This window comes from Dasypus novemcinctus, chromosome 4, assembly GCF_030445035.2.
Source record: "Dasypus novemcinctus isolate mDasNov1 chromosome 4, mDasNov1.1.hap2, whole genome shotgun sequence".
Classification (NCBI taxonomy): Eukaryota; Metazoa; Chordata; class Mammalia; order Cingulata; family Dasypodidae; genus Dasypus; species Dasypus novemcinctus.
The window spans coordinates 5,283,857-5,306,197 of NC_080676.1; the positions used below are offsets into that span (position 1 = coordinate 5,283,857).

Consider the following 22,341-nt stretch of genomic DNA (forward strand, 5'->3'; position numbering starts at 1 on the left):
ATACTGCAACTCATCTTTGGTATCAATAGCAACTATATTATTAGCCCCATTTAACAGATAAGTAAATTAAGATACAAAGAAAACAAGGAGCTAGCCCACAATAACGTAGCTATTAAATAGGAGAGCTTGCAAACTAAACTAGGCAGTCTGCTTTCAGAGTATGTCTGTACTTCTAGCAGACATAAATAAGAAAAATTTTAAAGTACTACGTAAGTACTAAAATAAAGCAGGTACAGGTGCAATGGGAACACTAAGGAAAGAATCTACTTTTGTTGAGGATAATAGACCAGATACAAAGATAAGGTGCCACAACCTTAAAAAAAAAAAAAAAAAAAGAAAACAATGTTTATAGGAATACAAATAGTAAAATTTTCAACAAGGTAAAATAATTACATTAAAAACGTTTTTGTAGATTTCTCACTAATATAACTTACTCTCTTGCCAGTACCCCTTCCCACTGGAGGATGTGCCTCAGCAGCTTGACGAATTGTACAAACCATCAGCTCTATAAGAGCGCTCTCTTGACGATCAGACATTGCTAAGGTGAAACAAAGCACATTACATTATTGTGGAATAACCATGCACTAAAGATGAACAGAATTTTACAAAGCTGCAACCATATTCTATTAGTGGTTATTTTAATGACTGAAGTTAAATTCTGTACTTTGCTTTCTTTTGCTTTTTTGAAGAAGTAATACATGCTCTATGTCATAAGGCAAGCAAGAATGAGGTATTCCATAAAGGTAAATAAAGAGGATAAAGTCTGGTCTCTTCTAATACTGTACTTCTGAGTTAATGCCAAAATATTACTGTATTTCATTCTATATCCTTTCAAAGTTCATATAATGTTTCTCTTCTTCTAATGAAAATAAGATCATGCTATATATACATAAATTTAGATTTTAAATCTTTCAAGTCAATACATACAGACATGAATTATATATTTACAAAATATTACATAATTTATGTGACATAATTTAGTCAACTTTCTCCTGTTAATGGCTATTCAAACTGTTTTCAGATTTTTGATATTCTTACTTTTATAGAATAAATTTCCAAGAAAGAAAGTAATTGGTCAAAGGGTAAAAATCTTGATATTGCCAATTCAATGGTTGAATAATGGTATTTCACTATTTTTTGCTCCTTCTTATTTACTAACATGTCAAATAAAACACATGTTCTTGTTCATTTGCTTAGCATTCTTTTGCTAAGATTTTTCTATGTCTAGTCTTGTCTATTTTTTTATTGTATTATTCACCTTTCTTATTCATCCATGAAAGTTCTTGCATATTAGGGGTTTATCTTCTGAATGACACAGATATTTTCTCCCAGTTTGTATCTGTAATAAGGCTCAGAGGTATCTTTTGCCAGACAGAAACTGTTAATTTTTATAAAGCAATTTCTGTCCCTTTAGGGTTTCTTTTTTTTTCTTCTTCAGGATTTATTTATTTTTCTCCCCTTCCCCCTACTCTAGCTGTCTGTTCTGTGTCTATTTGCTGCATCTTCTTCTTTGTCTGCTTCTGTTGTTGTCAGCAGCACGGGAATCTGTGCTTCTTTTTTGTTGCATATATTGTTTTGTCAGCTCTCCATGTGTGCAGCACCATTCCTGGGCAGGCTGCACTTTCTTTCGCGCTGGGCGGCTCTCCTTACAGGGCACATTCCTTGCGCGAGGTGCTCCCCTGCATGGCACGGCACTCCTTGCGCACATAAGCACTGTGCATGGGCCAGCTCTACATGGGTCAAGGAGGCCCGAGGTTTGAACTGCGTACCTCCCATGTGGCAGACGGACACCCTAACCACTGGGCCAAGTCCGCCGCCCCTTTAGGGCTTCTTGTTTTGCTTTCAAAATCTGTCCTGGAGATTACAGAAGTATATTCATCATAATTTAAAAAAATATTTCTACTGCTTTTAAAAAAGAAGTTTGCATCTTTAACCTGTCTAGAATTTATTTCTATTGATATTATAAAATATGGCCCTCTTTCTTCCCACCAGATGAACAGCCAATTATGCCTCCACAACTGCTATATAAACTGGCTTTCCCCTGTGAATTTAAAGGTTATTTTTTAGCACTTTTAAGGCTCTAATATATTCTTGATCTATTTCTGGAGTCTTTATTTTCACTAATCTACTTTTCTATTTCTATGACAGTGTCATACTGTTTTCCTTAGAGCAACTTTATATAATATTTTAATGTTATAAACTAATATGGAACTTAATTCAACTGATTTGAATATTTACTTGAACAAGTTTCCCTCATCCAATTCTCTTTCTAAAATGTTTGGGTCATTTCTGTGCTTTCTATAATGCTAAGAACAAACAATTTATTAAGTGTTTTCTATGTGTAAGGCACTGCTGTTAGTGGTTTATATGTGTCAACTTGTTTTATCTCAAAATAATCCCAAAGGATAGAACAAATATTCTTACTTTACAGATGGGCCACAGAGAGGTTAAATAAACTTTTAAAGCACTCAGTTAGTAGTAGAGCCACGAGATGAACCCAAATAGACTGACTCTAGAATGTGTGCTATTAAGCATTATGCTGTACTGCCTGCCTTTTTATAAACCCAGCATTCTACAAGAAAGTTAAAAATTATTTTGCTCAATTTGTCCTACCTCACCTCTCAGAGCTCATTTAAACCACTGGAATTTGGACTGGAAAGGAAATTATGTATTATATTGGGAAGAATGACATTTTTATATTCTTTTCAGCCAAGAACATTGTATATCTCTTCACTCATGAAATCTTATTTTCTAATTTTCATTCTTGAGATCTTGTCATTTAACAAAACATTTTGTTCCCCCCCATAGAGATTCTATACTTTCCTTGCTCAACTGATTTGTATATATATTTAAAGAGATTTTATAGTTAGTTAAATTCTCTCCTTTTCTCTGTGTATTTATTTATATAAAAGACCAATAGATATGGGAAATACAGTAACAGAACTAGATGTAAGTTAGAAGATTTAAAAAATCCTTTATTTTCTATCAAAATTATCCTATATATATGTGAATGTAAAGCTTATGCATATGTATTTACAGGAATGTACATGTACATCTTAATTCAATCATTTTTATTTCAACATTTTAATTGTTTTGGAAAAACACATGAAACTTCAGCTTTTCCATCTATATTTCCATGATCTAATGCCTAATCATTTCTAAAAGCTGTGCACTCAATAAAATACTAAGTTTCTATTTTAAGATTGTAGACTGTCATAATTTTTCACATTTGGCTGGGGATAAAGGAACTACAAGGTTTTCTAGGAACTATAGGCAAATCCTTTTATTTAGGAAGAAAATCTAGTGTCATGGGAAGTGAGCAGGAGAGTAAGAACAATAATCTCAAGAATGGGAGCATTCCTCATATACATTAAAATCACTGTTAGTGTTGAAGTATAATCCAACTTTACTGCGTCTAATGTTATCAATTTTTATAACTGAAACCAGTAATTAATTAAAAAACCCTCAAACAGTAAATCTGAAAGCAAAGCAAGCCTTAACCCACATACAAGAGCAAAACAGCCACAATGACTGAAACAAATGGGTAGCTAATAACATTATGAATTATAAGATAGCTACACTTCTAGCTTTTAGGAACCCTGTTTGCATATCATCTCCATTTCCTCACTACTGATTTTATTCTTATCAACTTGAACTCTGCCTCCCTCTTCACTAACACTTAGAATGAAGGCTTTAAAGTCACCAATGACCTAATCATCACTAAAGCTAATGATCTTAGTGTAGTCTTTTTTCTCCAGTGCAGTACATGATATTAACCATACCTCTCCTTCACCATCCTTTACTGGACGTCACTAGGGTATAATTATCTTATCATCTTTTTTTATAGCTAGCTCATTCTCAAATTTTTGCTTCCTCACTCCCACCTTACCCTTATTCATGCTTTTGTTCCCTATATATAATCTTTAAAACCCAGTGGTGGTCTCTTCTTTCTTTATCTCCCTCTTCCATATTTTTCACAATCATTTCCCAAAGAAATGATTACAACAGTAACCGAATTGGTCTTTCTGGTCTTTTGCCCATTCTAAACCATGTGTATAAAAGGCATTTTCTCAAAATATGGATTAAGTCACATTGTTCCCCTGTTTAAAATCCTTCTATGGCCCACCATTACACTTCGAATGAACTTATCAACTAAAATGTTCTGCATGATCTAACTCTGTCTCTATCTTTCCAGTCTCATCTCTTGCCTCTGGCTCACTATGCTCTAGCTATTGCAGCTTTTGTTACATAATAATATTCTTGCTTTAGACACTGCAATTGCCATTTTGTCTATCTAGAGAGCTATTTTTCGCCACTTACCATGGCTAGACTTTGATTCTTTGGTTCCTTGACTCACATATGTCCTCTTCTCTCCTCTTCAGAGAAGCCCTTCCTAAAGATTCAATCTAAAGATGAACTGCTTCCCATCATTATCCATCACAGACCGTTATTAACCCTTAAAATTATTTTGACTGTTTACTTGGTTTGTTTGCCTCCCTCACTAGAATGTAAGTTCCAATGGGTAGTGAGCTGAACTTGTTTACTACTGCATGCTCAGCACTTAGTATAATATGTAGCTGAATAATATATTTTTGAATTTTAAATGAATTACTGAATCTCTGCTTTGGTGAATTTCACTTATCGATACTTCCTTCAACTATCAACTGGATCACAGAATTTTAGCATTAGAAATAACCATAGAATTAGCTAGTAACATGTCTATATTTTACAGATGACAAAGCTGAGGTCCAGTGACGTTAAATGGCTTGGTTATAGTTATGTTGTTACCTGTCAGCACAGCTGTAACAAGAACCCAAACCCTCACTTTTAATATAAATTTGTTTTATCAAAAACTTGATTTCATTCTAGAATATAAAAAATTTCTCCTTAAAAACACTGCAAGATAGTCTTAAGGCTACCATCATTTAAACTGCTTTTGGTTATCTCTGATATTGTCTGTTTCCCCAAATTCTAGTTCTGTATCTTCAACTGCTAACTAGAATTTCTCCACCAGAATTTCTGTCATGCCTCAACTACTTAAAATGTAACTTAATTTCTAATTGGTCTTGTATTTTTGTTATCATAAAGCACCAGCACAGAATATTGATTTGGATGCCATTCCATGACAGAGCTTATGTGTGGCAGAGCATGCATATAGCAAATGTATGTAAAAAGTTGAGTCATGATGTATATAAGACATGGTTTTCCACTTATTATGCCTAATTTCTCTAGCCTTGTTTACCTAGTTTTTATCATATCCATGAAATATGGTACACTTAAGAAATTTTCCACCTTAAAACTCACTTGCCTAACCAAAAACAAAATAAAAATCCCAAGCCAAGCAAGCCAAGCCAGACCAAAGTGACCTCTTGATTGGAAGCTGAAGAAACCCAATTATCAACTAAACTCAAATCACAATGAAATGTCTAATAGTGTATAATTATTTTAACAAGATAACTCCGTCTAGAATAAGCTGATGACTGGCGGTAATTTAATTACTATTTACTGACATACCCTTCTTATTCAAATGAGAACAAAATATTAACAATATTAAAGCATACCAACTTGGGTCGTCTTCCCTTAAATTTATATCCCCTGCCTCCGTTCTCCTTGGAAATTGTCTTACAAAACCTGGGGTGACAGGTAAGTAAGGGAAAGTCAGAATACAGATGGGGTTTGGCCTAATGAGCAGAGGGTCCTGTTAAGTTAATAAGGGCCATTTTCTTTGCTTAGAATATTATGGAGGAAAAAATGCAAGTAAAATAATAGAGGTAGAGCCAAATATAATATAATAAGCCTGGAGAAAGTCTGGGAAGGATCTGTTTCACAGATAAAGAATGATGTCATGAGGCAAATATTCTGACTTAAGTTTAAAAGAGGTTTTTTGAGCCAGTTTACTGGCGTTCACCTGAGTATGACGCATACCTCTTGGCTCTCTCATTGAACTTTGTCAAAGCCAGAGTAGATGACATCAATTAACATCAGAGTTTGGAAAGACCACCGGGGAATATTCATATTCCTGGTGACCTAAGTAGGCTGGCTTAGGATGAGAACAATTTAGGTGGTCTACTTCAAGGCATGGTTTTTCCTCTTTTCTTATTATATCCCAGAGTTGAACCACATAGGAGGGTAGGGGAAGCAGAATAGAAAATCAACGGTATACTAACCCATTTAAAACTCAAAACAACTGTATAGGGTATGTAGGAAAATAATTTCTATGTTATAGAGAAAAGGAAACTATGATCGGGAAAACTGATATGAGCCACAAAGGGAAGAGTTTTCTAGGACTCTTTAATGGAATAGAATGAAATACTTTTAAAAGCACTGTTTAGCTAGTTTGAAAACCTAGCCACATATAGGAAAAAGCATTTCTAATTCTAAGGAGCTAATATATATCTAAACTTATAGAATACATATCCATTTTTGCGGTGCATGCTATAATGCAAAGTGTAATAAAATGTACACTTCAGAAATTACCATACGGCTTTATTTCCCCTTATTTCTTGAAAAGCTTGTCAAATGATCTTGTTTACATTGATTTTCTGGTTTTAGCTTTTAAGAAAATATAACAAGAGAGGACAGGTGGTATCTAATCAAATCCCTGTGAGTCAAAGGCTTTTCCAAGTTCACATAAATATAGAAAAAAATATTCTAATTTCTTTTTATGTAAAGTACATTTTGTGCCTCAAATCAGCATAAGGAAAAACTTTTAAAAATATTACACTATATTTACATGGATTGAAAAAACGTATGTGGCGTGACAGCAGACAATCTTGAATGATGTTATAAACAACTGAGATACCCTTACTTGTTACCTGAAATAAATTTTCTCTTTGCATAATGATACACTGCATGCTTACATATATTCATTTTCAAGAAGTAATCTATGCAGGATGTATAATTACTAATAGAAGTAAAAAAACATGTAAATCAATTTATTGAAATACTATACCTTCTTCTCCTTGAACAGGTTCTTCTAATAGCAACTCTGTCATACATTCCCAGTCTTTCAACAGTTCTTGAGAGCTCTCCCACAAACTGTCCACCAAGTAGGCTGCATGTTCATGTAACTAAAAATAACAAGTAAAATGTGACTAAAGAATATTTCATGAAGAAATTATTAATATTAAGATAATAAATTTTTCTTTTACTTAAAATTGGCTGTTTTCCTGATTATAAGAGCCATTAGAGAGAGAGAATGTATACAGTATTCTGTCAATAATATAGATGCAATATTTAGAATTACTTTTTTACACATTTATAGTAGTGAGGTTAAGGATCTCCTAGTTCAACCACATCACTTATGGAGAAAAAATTTATGGTAAAGCTAGTTAGCAAAATTCCTGAAATTAGAAGCTGAATCCAAGTCACTTTTCAGTATTCCTGTTTGTCTCTGTCAAACAATGATTCTGTTTGTTGTTGCTGTTTATTAAGGAATTGATTACTCTCTCCCAGAATTGCATTTGAAACACTGGTACCAGTCAATCCCTCCTTTACTTCACTTTTTTGCCATCTTGGTCAAGGTCTTTAATTTAAGCTCCTTCATCTTTCCTACTCTCTACTCTCATTTCCATTTGACTCAATGTATTCACTTCCACCACCACACTTCTGGTTGTTCATTATTCTCTAAGTAATTTTCTTTTGAACCCATGTTCCCACAGTAAACAAACACACTCAAGCACCTCAGCAAACACTTTACACAATACTCTTTACTACCTGGCAGTGATCCTAAAGAATTCTATTCCATGAAGTTCTTTAGAAAAGGTAAGAGTATTGATAAGTGTTGGCACTGTTCTAATTCCTAACTGCTACTTTTAATTAACTTTTCTATCTTGGTATGAAAGTGCTTCCTTCTTTGAGGCTCATAACATCCACCTAAACTACCCACTAAATCAGTGTTTTTCAAACTATATATAGACTGTAACTCATTTGTAGGTTAACTCTTATTTCAGTTATATGTGCTTGTACTTGGGATGTTTTTCTCAATATGAGTCATGGTCCAAAGAGTACAAAAGTTACTTTTCTAAGTATTCTCTGATATCCCGCCACATTTGGTAATTGAATTGGTTTTCCTCCTTACTACAAATTCTATCATTATTAACTTCAATGTGAATTTTTATAACCTATTCAATGCTCTGCCTCATCTGATATTAATTTGTACACTTCTGATGCACTTCAAAACTCACACTTAACTCCTAAAATGCCTCAGGAAAATCACATTCACAAACACATAAGCACAAAAGACTCAATGACTTATATCAAAGTCAAAGAAGATAACACTAATTGACATCAGTGCTTGGAAAGAAGACGAGCAAAGGTTTGCAGCAAGATATCCTTAAACTTTCCAAATTCATATATCCTGAGACTATTCCTAGATCACCAGTAACATCATTCCAACCGTGAAAGGCACAAGAGGTGCACAACAGCAATACTTGGTGTCAAAGACAGAAAATAAATCAGAAAACTGTAAAAACAATTGTGTCAAAATTGTTGCTATTAAAACCTATGCTGAATAAACATGCTTCCATGCCTTGACTGTGTATATGTACAGGTATAGAAAGGTTCATGAGTATGATGTTTTTTGCAGAATTGTATCTTCTATTCCCAACATACCTGTTAAGGTTTATATATTCTACTCCCCTCTCTATCCATTAAGGCTTCTGGTCTTAAATTCTGATTTATCTTCTATGATACTACCCCTTCTGCTATTTTTTTTATAAGCATTTGTCAGTTTTAAGTTTAGTCCTTTATTTGTAAACATCCTGCATTAGGTTAAGGTGTGTTTGTAAAGAGGATATGCTATTTTTCATTTCTTCATTTTACCCTCAAATGAGAACCTGTCTTTTGGTAAGGCATTTTTAATCAATTTATACTTACTTGGATTACTAATGTCTACACTTACTCCTGGCATCCTATTTTCTATGCTCTGCTTGAGACATTTTCTTGATTATTTTGTCAGTCCTTCCTTTGAAGTTTTACTTAGCACATTTATTTCTTTTCATTTAATTAGAAATAATACTCCTAAATTTTAAAAATAATTTTTAAATATTTACTTTAAGCTTCACAACCCTATTACTTAGCCATAGGTTTTCTGATCTGTACTGCCTGTCCCTTAATTTCTTTTACTTTTCAATTTAACTCTCCTTCTCTTTCAAAATAGCCTCTTCTTATATATGGGGTAGTCATTAAATTTTTCATCAGTATGTCGGGTCGTCTGTTTCTTTTTCATGGTACTGAATTTTTTCAAGTATTAATGATCCTTGGCTGGCTCAGCTCTATTAATAAGAGTCTAGACTGAAGAATATTGGTAGCTAGAATCCCTTCCTTGATTCTGATCTCAAGGTCCTCGTTCCCCTGGTTGTGCAAGGAAGTGGAAAAAAGGCACCTGTAATTAGGCTTTTTCCTCTAATACATAGGCATAACATTTATCTTTTGAATAAAAAGTTTTCTGTCCCTCCTGCTGGTCATAAATTATCTGGGGGCATTCACAATCTTGCTTTTCAGATACACTGTCCAGATTGCAAATGTCTGGACTAGAGCTCTAAAGGAATAGTTTCAACTAAGGGTAGCCACTTAATTATTACCTATAGTTAACTCCTTCACTAGTCCCCACTGCTCTGAACTCAGGATTCTGTCAGAGTGTCTCATTAAAAAAAAAAAAAAAAAGAATGATTTTCTACTTTTGCCTCATGGGGCTAGGGTTACTCAGCACTAATGGAAATCTTAGTATTTTCCCATTTACTTCATAGCTTCCAGAAATTCCTCACTGTTTTGGTAGGCTGGTAATATTTCTTTCATCTCAACATAGTCAGGTTTTCATTTGGATGAATTGACATAATTCAAGACTTTATGTAATTAGCATTGGCATTCGTTTTTTTTTTTTAATTTCTCTCCCCGTCCCCACCCCGGTTGTCTGTTCTCTGTGTCTATTTGCTGCATCTTCTTTGTCTGCTTCTGTTGTTGTCAGCGGCATGGGAATCTGTGTTTCTTTTTGTTGCGTCATCTTGTGTCAGCTCTCCGTGTGCGGCACCATTCCTGGGCAGGCTGCACTTTCTTTCACGCTGGGCGGCTCTCCTTACGGGGTGCACTCCTTGTGCGTGGGGCTCCCCTATGCGGGGGACACCCCTGCGTGGCACAGCACTCCTTGCGCACATCAGCACTGCACATGGGCCAGCTGTACATGGGTCAAGGAGGCCGGCGGTTTGAACCGTGGACCTCCCATGTGGTAGACGGACGTCCTAACCACTGGGCCAAGTCTGAGCTTTGGCATTCTTATGGATGACTTTCTCATAACCAAAACCAAGCATATTAAAATTTAGCTGTGGTATGTTATTGCTGTTTTTACCAGAAATATCCTGGAGTAGAAGCCAATTTTTAAAATGTAGACTTCTTTGACAATTTCCTCATCTTTCTGGCTACAAGATTGAAAGCTCAGTTAAAAGCATTAATACAAACAACCAGTTGTTTCAAACTTACTATATAAACCAAAAGGGCATGATAATGTGTTTGGTCCATTTTCTGAGATAAACATTTCAAATTTACTGATATTAGAATCAACAATTAATACAACATGGTTAGTCAGGGAATGGCTGATATGTTTATGATACGGTGTCTGCATTTTGGGGCATCAGTGATGGCCTCAAAACTTGCTGGTTTCAAATTTCTACTAGAATACCAGGTAAATCCATGACTGGAAGAAAAAAAAAAAAATCTAACATGGCCAGTAAAGGTAAAAGGTTATAATCACCTTTCAGACACTTTTATACCAAATGACCTTCTATTGATAGTGAAAGATGAAGGTATGAAAAAGTAGTCCTTGAGGCACTCTCAATGGCTATTAAAAAAGCCCTGGGATTAAAAGAGTAAAAACACCATAAAAATGAATTTCCTAAAAACAGTTTCTGGGGTCATGATTTTTAAAAACAGTGTGAAAATCACATACCTGTAAAGCCATTCTTTGTACTCTTCAGGAACTAGATGAACAAAAAAGGTAACTCTAATGGATAAAGAGTCACTGTATAGCAAAATGGCTAATGAAAATTATATTAAAGCTTACTTATAAATTATATACAATATATGTTACAACTATATATAAAACTGTATCTAATAGGCTTTCATTTAAAGTTTGATTATAATGCAAACGAATCCCATTTTCCTGCTGCCTTAAACAATTTTCTGGGTAAATGCTGATTCATCTTCAACTGACTTCAAGGTTGCTCCTAATATTTTAGCTCTGCTATCCTTTCTGTCAAATAGTTAAATGTACTACAAGTTCACTGTGTAATGGAACCTTATAGTGATTCTTTTTATGAAAAATAATTTACAATGCAAATAATCATCTCAAGTTAAGCCTAAAATTCCAAACAAGTATTGAGGATTGAACCTGGGACTTCATACATGGGAAGCAGGTGCTTAACCATTGAGCTACATCTGCTCCCCTCCAAACACTCTTATATAAAGGGTTTTTTACTTCTGCAAAATAGAGCTAGTCAATAGCAAAACTTGAAGAATGTTTTTCCTCTTAAAAAAAAAAAAACAAGCAAAAAGACAATCATTCCTTCACTAGGAATGAATATTCTGAAATTTCTAACATATATCAATAATACAACTGTCAATTACCTGTCAAATAACTGTCGCCACTAGCTTCATCATTCCATATACCTATAGGGAGAGGGACCATGCTTCTCAGTTTGTTTGGGAATGATTATTAATAGCACCCAATGAAAGACACTGCAGTTTATACAATAAATTATATGGTCACACTACATATAGGGGAGAATTTGGACTCATGATATTCTTGTACCAATTATCCTACTACTTATTATGCGCTTAAAATATCTAAGGCATTCATTGAGTCGGCTGACACCTATGACTGCTATAAAGGTTGTGATGGCTTAAAAATGTCACTTTTTGGTACAAAAAAGAGAAGAAAATCAATATCCAGTTTAGGCAGATTTACTCATCTCCATTATTCACCTACAGTTCATATATAAAATGGGAAGACTACTCCAGAGACTTCAAGAGCTCTTTCAAATCATTTTACAATTCTATTATTAAACTGTTACTACTTCACATCTCAGGAAAAACAAAGAAAACTGAGAATCAATTCAGCTAATACCAGTTACTTGATCCGTAATTCATTTTTAAGATGGGCTCCTTCTACTCTAATTTTTAAGGTCTCTTTCAGTAAGACATTTTATGAGTCTATTACTAAAATAATATCAATTAACTTGTATTGCAGCAGAACAAAATCATGGTAGGACACCATCAGAATCTCATCATAATATATGAATATGGCATCACTAAGCACTCAGCTCTAGGTGTGGTGTGGGGGTAGGGATTAGTGTAACAAGATTAGAAAAGAAATATTAAACAAAGAATGTTTTTTGTGACACACAGGAGACCATAAAGGTCAATATAATGACTACCAATCAACTAGATACCCTTAAATATGATTTGCAGTTGCCTTAGCAACTGACAAGAATGCCATACAGAAGGACTGGGAAATATATTTTAATGCTTGTAACACTTTAGCAAAGCAGCGAACTCAAGAATATGGCAATAACATCTGAAAACAGAGAAGTAATAAACATTACAAATTATTGGTTTAAATAAAAGATAAAATGTCTTTTCTGAAAGAAAACAACAAATCAAAAAGAAAAGTCTTGGAGCTTTCAGAGATCCAGAACATTTTCATTCAATTAATTCAAGTAGCTTAGATTATTAATTTTTCAGTGAACAGTTAGTACTTTATCCCATCCCTCTAAAACTTAAGGGGGCTAAATTGGTCTATTTCAAGTGTGATATTATGCTGGGTATTTAATGTTTCATCTTAAAAATTCAGAAGCTTTTAAAATTTTACTCTATAACATGTCCACACTACCTTTGACAAGAAAATAGTGTTTTAAATCCTAACTAAGCGTGAGCTTTTTAGACCAGGAGCACAGGCAACACCTAGGAGCCTGTTACAGAACTGGGAAACCCAGTCCCACCTCAGAGCTACTAATTCAAAATTGGCATTTTAACAGATCCCTAGTGATCTGTATGTATATTTAAAACACTGCCCTTATATACTCTATTCAGTATAACTCTCCAACTTGTTTTCTTTAAAAAAATTTTTTTTACTCTTTCTGATTTGATTCTTTCCCATTTTATTATCAACTTTTAGATTCTTTGAGCGCTCTCAAACTTGAACTGTCAGCACCTTTTCAAATTTCTTTTCTTCCTTGACATTCTAGCACAACCAAAATCATTTCCTTCTCATATAAAATTGAGAATCCTGTATGTCTAGATTTTCTTCATTTCCTGTACAACTCTGTTCTCGCTCATTTCTAGGCCAAAGGGTTCATTTACTTTGGAGTTCTTTAGGTTTAATATTTCATTTATTCAGGAGCTCTTCAGGTTTAGTTTACTATTCTCCCAATGTCATGGCAGTAGTAAGTAATACAGTTCTAATATCAAAGAGCAATTTACTGGGCAAATTAAAGTTTACCGGCAAGAACAGCTTTTGATAACTAATATATTATGAATATTAGTTACAAATTGTTTAAGTGATAACTGACTATGGCACATGGAAATATTGCTATGGTGGTTGTACAACTACTAACTAAAATATTTATATTTATGTTTTTTCTCCTTAAGTAATCCAATTATCAAACAAGTTAGAACTAATGGTTTTTAACAGCTTAAAAACTTTTAACAAATCAGTTAAATAATGTATCAAAAGCTAAAGACATAGGTGGAAGAGAGGGAATGGGGAGTTAATGATTAATGAGGTGCAGAGTTTCTGTTTGGGTGATGGAAAAGTTTTGGTAGTAGACAGTAGCGATGGAAGGACATCACTGGAGGCTTAGCAATGAAATGTATTAAAATAGTTAAAATGGGAGATTTTATGTTGTATATACATTACTTAAAATAAAAAGTCAATTATAGTGAATTAAACAACAAAAAAACTTCAGACACAAATTCAAGTAAAACAAAAAGCAACAATTGAAAAAATGTATGAAGTATTACAATGCTGTAAAATTTGAATAACTGCTAAACTAACTTAGGTGCTGATCCTCACCTACACATACATTCAGGAAAAAAGGTAGAGAACTGATTCCATTAACAGTCAACTGATGAAGGCAATTTTATAATGAAGAGTCTTGTTTTTATCTAATTGAAAATTATCAATTACAATGAATTAAATGACAATAATTTAATACTCAAATTTTTTGTACTAAAATACAAAATATAAAATGAGGGATTATGTAAAATATTCATACCTCACTTTCAAGAAAGAAGAGAACCAGCATCCTAATGAGGTTCCCATTTGGACTGTTCCTTCCCCTTCTCTTCGCTAATGCTTCTTCTGCTTGTGGATCATGCCTGCTGAACAGCCTGAATATTAATTACAAAACAAGAGCATTATAAATTTACATGGATATGAATGTCAATCTTTTCCTTCACTATGCAAACTATTTCAGTGTTAAAAAAACACCACCAGAGATCAGGCTACTTATCTATTTTAACACAGTAATATGAAACTCATGTTTTTGTGGCTCAAAAAATGGCTGGGTATCAGGGAGTGGGTGTAGCCCAGTGAATGAGTGCTTGCTTCCCATGTTTGAGGTCCCAGTTTCAATCCCCAGTACCTCCACCTGAAATAAAAAAGTTGGATATCGACAATTTCATACAGTTCAGCCTCACATAAAATGAAAAGGAAACATTTTTACTGATATTTTTTTTACTGGTCTGTTTTATTTTATTAGGCACTGTCTGTGTTCTTGAGAGAATCTTACTCTTCTAATTGTGAACATAGCAGGAATCCCCAGGATGGGAGTTTAATATTTTCTTTTTTATTTTGTGGATCTCCACCCACTGAGATAACACACTATGACAAGATGAACTTTTGTATTCCATAGAAGCATGCCCCAAGTGTGCAGTATCCCACATATACCCCATCCCCAATGCCCTGCACCACTTACCCTCCCTCTGCCATATTTGCCAGAACATTCCCACCATTGTAGTTTTAACTACAGTCTTATAAATCTCCAGTTTCCTGCTCCTTCCTCCACCGCCCCCCCTCCAGTTCCATGGATGGCCCAATATCCCCACACCCTACTGCCCCTTACATTCCTGCCCCATCCCGAGCTGATACTTAATATGGGCACATTTCAGCAACATGGTGAGCTAATGCTCAATATGGGCAAAATGTATGCTAAGTTGGAAGTGGATGGTTGGGCAGTGGACGGCTGTATGGATAGTGGTACAGTGATGTGATTGGGTTCAATGGTATAAAATGTTTAATAAGTGATTGTAAATGTCTGGAAATGGATAGAGTTGACGATAACATATGACAATGAGTATAATTAACACTGCTGATTGGTAAATGTGTTCATGTTCAAAGGGATAATAGAGGGAGTTCAATGTCAATTGAAAGAAAGCTAGAGGATAATCTAGGGACTGTAAAATGTAGTGATTCTGATGGTGGATGAGGATTGTAGTTAATACTACAAATATACCTATTAGTAAGTGTTTAGAATATGATGATACAAGGGAAAATTCAACTAATGTTAACTTATAGAATTTAACAGCAATATTGTAATATTTTTGCAGCAATGGCAAAGAAGACCCTATATCAATGCTAAGTGTCAACAATTGGGGGATATAAGAGGGATTTTTTTCCTTTTGGAGTAATGAGAACATTCTAAAATGGACTGAGGTGATGACAGTAAAATTCCGCAATGAATTTGAGGGCCACCAAGTGTACAGCTTGGAAGGATTGCACAAGGCAGAAAACATATAACACAGTGAACCCTGTGGTGGATGACAGACTATGATTAACACTACACAAATGAGAAAATTTTCTCATAAACTATAGCAAATACTAAGAGATAGTGTTAATAGTATGGTTTGTGGGAATTTTTACTGATATTAACTAATGTTCAAATATTTCTGACAAATATACACACTGCTAGGATTCTATTTTCTTAAATATTGATTTCATAGTTAAGTAATTTAACAAAAAGTTCCATCAATAAAAATTCACACTTCTAATCACAATTACTCCCTGCATTCTTTTCTGCTTATAACATAATACCTAGAAAGAGTTTTAAGCCAAAGGTAGTCACTAAAATGAAATTAATATTAAATTTATAAAAATAGCATTTAGTAATAAAATATCCAAGTTTGGCAAAAGAAGTGGTTTAGAATTTTTGATGTATTAAGTAGATTTATTCCAACAAAACTTAAGGACTTTATTTCTATACGGTCAATATAAATATATAAAGGTAAGGGTATTAGTCAGCCAAAGGGGTGCTGATGCAAAATACCAGAAATCTGCTGGGCAATTATAAAGGGTATTTATTTGGGGTAGGAGCTTACAGGTAGCAGGCCATAACGCATAAGTTACTTCCTTCACCAAAGTCTATTTCCACATGTTAGAAGAAGATGGCTGCTGAGGTCTGAGGGTTCAGGCTTTCTGGGTTTCTCTGGGCTCAGCTCCTCTGTTTCCTCCACAAGGTCAACTGTAGACTATCAGGAGAATGGCTGTTTCTCTACCTGGGGCTCCAGCTTCAGCATCAAACTGCAACATCAAAACTCCAACAACTTTGTTCTTTGCCATGCCTTTTATCAATGCCCTAATGACATGGCACAATTAAAGACCTAATCATAACTCAATCAGGACCAGGTACAGATCAGATTAGAAACACAATCCAATACCTATTTTTGGAATTCATAACCATATCAAACTGCTACAGTAAGTACATATTTATGTTTTTAATCTAGGATAGGTGCTGAGAAATCAACTGTGAAAAAAATACCCATGATTGTAACACTCACTGAGCTATCCTTAATTCAAAAAACTTTATTGAGAATATGATATATCTAGTCAGTGCTTTATAGAGATATAGCAGTGAACAGACAAAAATTCTTGTTGTCATGGGGCTTTTGTGTTAGTGGACAGAAATAATTAGTAGATATAATTATACTATCTCAGGTGTAACAAAGAAAAATAAGAAAATGGGGATAGAACATGTTCTAGTTTAAATACAGAAGCCAGAGTAGGCTGCTCAGATTTTAGACTAAATAACTGAATAAAATAATTTCATGTGATATGAAAACGAACCAATCCAAGCAGAAAATGATGAAGGAGAAGATGAAATTTTGGTGAGCTGGCACATTGATTTAAGAGAAGGTTTTGTTTACTTTAAATGGGTGGCTTCGGTGGGGGCAAGGGGGTGGACAGAAAATATGGGGGATACCTACCTGAAATGTAGTGATTTGGATAATCCCATTTTTTGTATATAATCATATAGTACTTAGGAATTAGCTTAAATTTTCAATATTAAAATGTAGAATTTTAGATGAGAGAGACTGAGCACATAAAATGGATGGTCAATCCATATACAAAAATAAAACTCTGGCCTATAGGCTGCAGCAACCAGATCAGGAAACTCTAACCTGCTATCTGCAGCAAGCCATCCAAGAAGATAACCATGATGTATAATAATCAGTCCAAGAGACTAAATCACAATCCCTATAATATTTGGCCCAAAATACCCAGGACTTGATCAATAACTGACAACTTTCCTAATTTTTGCCCCTGCTTCCAACCTCAGACAAAGTATAGAAAGCCAAATATATAGTACCCTAACCAATCACACAGGATGCATCACTTTAAGTTAGTCCACTTCTAGCTTCCCTATGCCAACAGCCTTCTATCAGGGCATACCTTAAGCCTTCCTTTTGAACAATATAAAGCTTCCATTCCTTGCCACCCTTTAAGTCTCTCCAAATCCAAGTTGTGGTGACTGATTCCCTTGCAATAGCAAGCTTGGAATAAATAGCCTTTGCCTGTTGTTCTCATTCCGATGTTCTTTGTTAATTTATTTTCATAGTTACATGCAAGTACCACAGAGAACCAGTTCACAGTATACATGACCACAGAGCCCAGCATTTGACCTACAAGGGAATCCTTGTAGGATTGGGTAAATCAGCACTGAATATGAACTGTTTTCTTTGTTTTGAGTTCCTCTAAGTTTGGTACCTGGATTTTGTTATTGGTTCCCATATGTGTGGCATTCTTGGCAGAATAGGGTCATGCCTTTTCATCCTTTTTTACTGTCTTTTGTATGACTGCTTTGTGTTGTGCTGTTTAAAAGTGTTATTTCTAATTAAGAGAACCAGGGGATAAAACACAGGCACAGGTCAATAAACCTGTTGTTTGAAATGCCCTCACAGACCAGTGAGTTTGTGATATTCACTGAAGAGGTGTCCACTTGGACAAAAGTTGCTTTGGGTCATGAATAAAAGTGGATGAGGTTCTCCTTCCATCTCAGTTTTCTGTCCTGAGAGCTTAACTTCGAGCCAGAGAGACTGTTCTGTTTTTTTGCCTGCTGTTGATGGGTGGGGAGGGAAAAGATGCAGCACAGTCAGGTCTGAGTACAGAAGTGGTTAATCATCAAAGGCTTGAAGACATAAGGTGCACAAATATTACATTCTGATGGATGACAACTCTCAAGGTCATCTAAGTCTAAATCCTCTCCTCAACCAGGATAAACTCCTGCTTCTTATATGTACTCTCATTACAATCCTAATTCTTTAGGCTATTTTTCTAAATGGCATAATTTGGGCCTTCAACGGCCACTCTAACAAACATATGACTTGAAGAAATTGTTTATTTGAGAGGGGAGATCTGAAAAGAGAGGGAATAGGATTTCTTAGGCCCAACAGGCAGCATTTTATTTTATTTTTAAAAAATGGTACTGGGGTCAGGGAATGAGCCCTGGACCTTGTGTGTGGGAAGCTGGAGCTTAACCACAGAACTACATCAGCAACCTTGAGTTGTTTTTTTCATGTGTGCTTGTTGATCGTTTTTACTCTTTTTACTTTTTTTAAAGATTTATTTCTCTCCCCTTTCCCCCCCAGTTGTCTGCTCTCTCTGTCCATTCGCTGTCTTCTTCTGTGACCACTTCTATCCTTATCAGCGGCACCAGGAATCTGTGTTTCCTTGTGTTGCATCATTTTTGTGTCAGCTCTCCACGTGTGCGGTGCCATCCTTGGGCAGGCTGCACTTTCTTTCGCACTGGGCGGCTCTCCTTACAGGGCACACTCCTTGTGCATGGGGCTCCCCTACACGAGGGACACCCCTGTGTGGCAGGGCACTCCTTGCGCACATCAGCACTGTGCATGGGCCAGCTCCACACAGGTCAAAGGGGCCCGGCGTTTGAACCGCAGACCTCCCATGTGGTAGGCGGATGCCCTACCCATTGGGCCAAGTCTGCTTCCCTGTTGATTGTTTTTAGAAGGCACCAGGAACCAAACTCAGGATCTCCCATGTGGGAAGCAGGCACTCAACCCTTGAGCTACATTTGTTCCCAGCATTTTTTGATTGGTACGTAGAGGACTCTAAACAAGATTTTGAATAAAGAATTTCTTCACTGAAAGATTGTTTGGACAGCGTTAATGGACAGTGAGAAAAACTTAAGCAGCGACAAACTAGACTCATTTCCCTAGTAAATTCACCATCACTGCCCTGCAGTTGCCCCCTGTATCCATCTCTTCTTCCCTCCTATCCATTTGATCTTTCTACTTCTACACCTCCACTGACTCCTCCCTGCTTTTGCTCCAAAACCTTTTCATACCAACTTTGCTAAAACTCCCAAACACCAGTTGCCACTAAAAAGCCACGCCCCCAATGAGACAGGTATGCAGGAAAATGTAGAATTTAAACTTGGACAAGAACAGAATTAAGAATTATCATTAAAGAGTTCCCTAAACCCAAACAAGACCTTAAGAATTGTTCTTGGGTGCATTTGACTCTGGATTTCCTGACCTACATCAACATTTACACATATTGGTCAGAACCTCAGATGTTCAGTCATTGATGGAAAAAGCAGATAGGACTGACCTAGAAAGGGATCTACAGGATTCATCGTTCTACAGTAAACCTGAGGGTCAAAAAGACATTGAAAAGTAGGGCAAAGTCTTCTAAAAGCATATCTGAAACATTTTGAATAAAAATTGAATGGACCATAATTCATTTATGCACACAGAGAAAGACAGTTTTTGGGACAGACTAGAAAATACCATCTAACAACTTTAGGGAGTTACAGAAGGTGCTGATGTAACATCCGCTGTTTCATCGTATTTTGTCAATTGAATTCAAAACCTGAAAATGTAGATCTAATTAGAAATCTCAGTGTGAAATAGCCCTTTTATATGAACTTAAAACCCTGGCAGAACACTTTGAAAGGGATTTAGAACAAAAATGAGATAGGATTTTCAGAGGGGCCATACCTGAAGTTTCCACTTTTTTCCCACTATAATCCTTTCCCATAGTTCTGCCTATCTTTGAATTTTTGCCAAATACAAGTGATAGTGACTGGCTCCCTTGCTAGAGCAAGCTTGGAATAGTCTTTGCTTGTTCTTATTTGGGTGTTCTTTATTTTCACAGGAGACAGAATAAAATATTTCAGGTGTGACATTATTTTTGGCATGTTTTGTTTATATAGTATAGTTTAAAAACAGACAAATGTGTGTGTGTGTATGTGTGCTTATTTTAAAACTTATAAAACTTAACCATGGAACTCCTGGGAGATTGCTACAGTTTAATTATTGAGATTTTAAAAGATTATTATATTAAATGGTGGAAGAATCATTAAAATCAAAATTTCTCAAATTATGAATTTCTGTAGGGCAGAGGCCTAAAGAAGCTTGAGGAGCGCATCTTTTGTTTGTAGAGACATTCACGAAGAAATAAGAAATAATGGAAGCATAATCTTCTGGACTTTTACATAAAGTATTCCAATTTAAAAAATTTTATCGAGATTTCAACCTCAGAAAAACACAATAAAATAAAATATGCACAAGGACAATTTCTGGCCTCTATTCTATAGATTAACCTCTTTATTTTCTCTTTGAAACTACTGGACCAAGAAATTTTCTCTAGAGGGGGTGGGAAGTGGGGTATATGGTAATGTCTTATATTTTTGATGTAACATTTTGTGTGATTTATATAACTTTTTAAAAAAATTAAAAAAATTCTAAAGGTACAGAATTTAAAAAAAAATTGAACAGAGATGAAAGAATACAGCTCTGGAAAAGGAAGGAAAGTGTATTTTTCTGACAGATACTATCTCAAAATAAATACATAAATATCACTATTCTATTAGCCATAGATGTTAGAGTCACTGGCAAATTCAATATATTATTTTGAAAGTCATGCCTAAAAACCAAAGCTTCCTCTTCACTTTCATCACCATGCTCTAGCACCCAACATCTTTTTTAGAAAGATTTTTCAGACACAACTTTTCTCTCTTTGCAAGGTATGACTGTTTAGACAATTTGTTCTTGCAGCACTGAGATGCAGATGCTGGATCTAGGGCAAAGTTAATCATCTATCCACATCAATTCCCAGTACATGATTTACACATGTGCTTCAACATAATCACAAATCACTGCATATAATGGACCTTTGGGTTCTCCTCCCAATATTCAAAGCAACTAAGTCAAATCTATGAACAACAACAAGAAAATCCCAAGAATGTATTTATATATTAAGAATGAGGGAAGCAGAGTTGGCCCAGTGGTTAGGGCATCCGCCTACCACATAGGACGTCCGTGGTTCAAACCCCGGGCCTCCCTGATCCTTGTGGAGCTGGCCCACATGCAATGCTGATGCGCGCAAGGAGTGCCTTGCCACACAGGGGTGTCCTCCGCGTAGGGGAGCAAGGAGTGCGCCCCGTAAGTAGAGCCGCCCAGCATGAAAGAAAGTGCAGCCTGCCGAGGACCGGCACTGCACACATGGAGAGCTGACACAACACGATGACGCAGCAAAAAGAAACACAGATTTACAATGCCGTTGATAAGGATAGAAGCGGTCACAGAAGAACACAGCGAATGGACACAGAGAGCAGACAACTGAGGGGGGAAGGGGAGAGATAAATAAAAAACCAAATCTTAAAAAAAAAAAAAAAGAATGAGTTAATTTACTAATTATAGAACATATCCATAATAGATTAAAAATGTAGTTCATAATATAATGTTTAATTATATCTATAAACTCAGTAGCTGTATACTTTCCCTCCCCCAAAAAAGAAAACTAGATGAGTCTGTTTAAAAATGAAAAGTTGGGAAGCATTTTGTAGGTGATACCGTTTTACATTTAAGATTTCAAATGCTGAGAAGGTAAGCTAAGAACTCAGAATTTTTATCTTTACATTAAGCAAAGAATAAGTTCCTTTATTGTTATGTACCATTCATTAAATAATTTATAAGATTTTTCCAAAGTACAAAGCAACTCTCAGAAATATAATTCTTATTTTAACAAACAAGGAAAAAGAGACATGAAAA

At 35.3% G+C, this 22,341-nt stretch overlaps 1 protein-coding gene across 5 annotated transcripts in view; it reads right to left on the reverse strand.

The window, feature by feature from the left end:
- Nucleotides 1-22,341, reverse strand: part of STAG1 (STAG1 cohesin complex component) — a 408,218-nt gene that overhangs the window by 77,996 nt on the left and 307,881 nt on the right. For all 5 annotated transcript variants that reach the window (XM_058295002.2, XM_058295003.1, XM_058294999.2 and 2 more), the window contains 3 exons: nt 14,268-14,382; nt 6,953-7,070; nt 435-538 (listed from right to left, as the gene is read on the reverse strand). In XM_058295002.2, the coding sequence (XP_058150985.1) occupies nt 435-538; nt 6,953-7,070; nt 14,268-14,382 (337 nt within the window). The remainder of the gene's footprint in view (nt 1-434; nt 539-6,952; nt 7,071-14,267; nt 14,383-22,341) is intronic.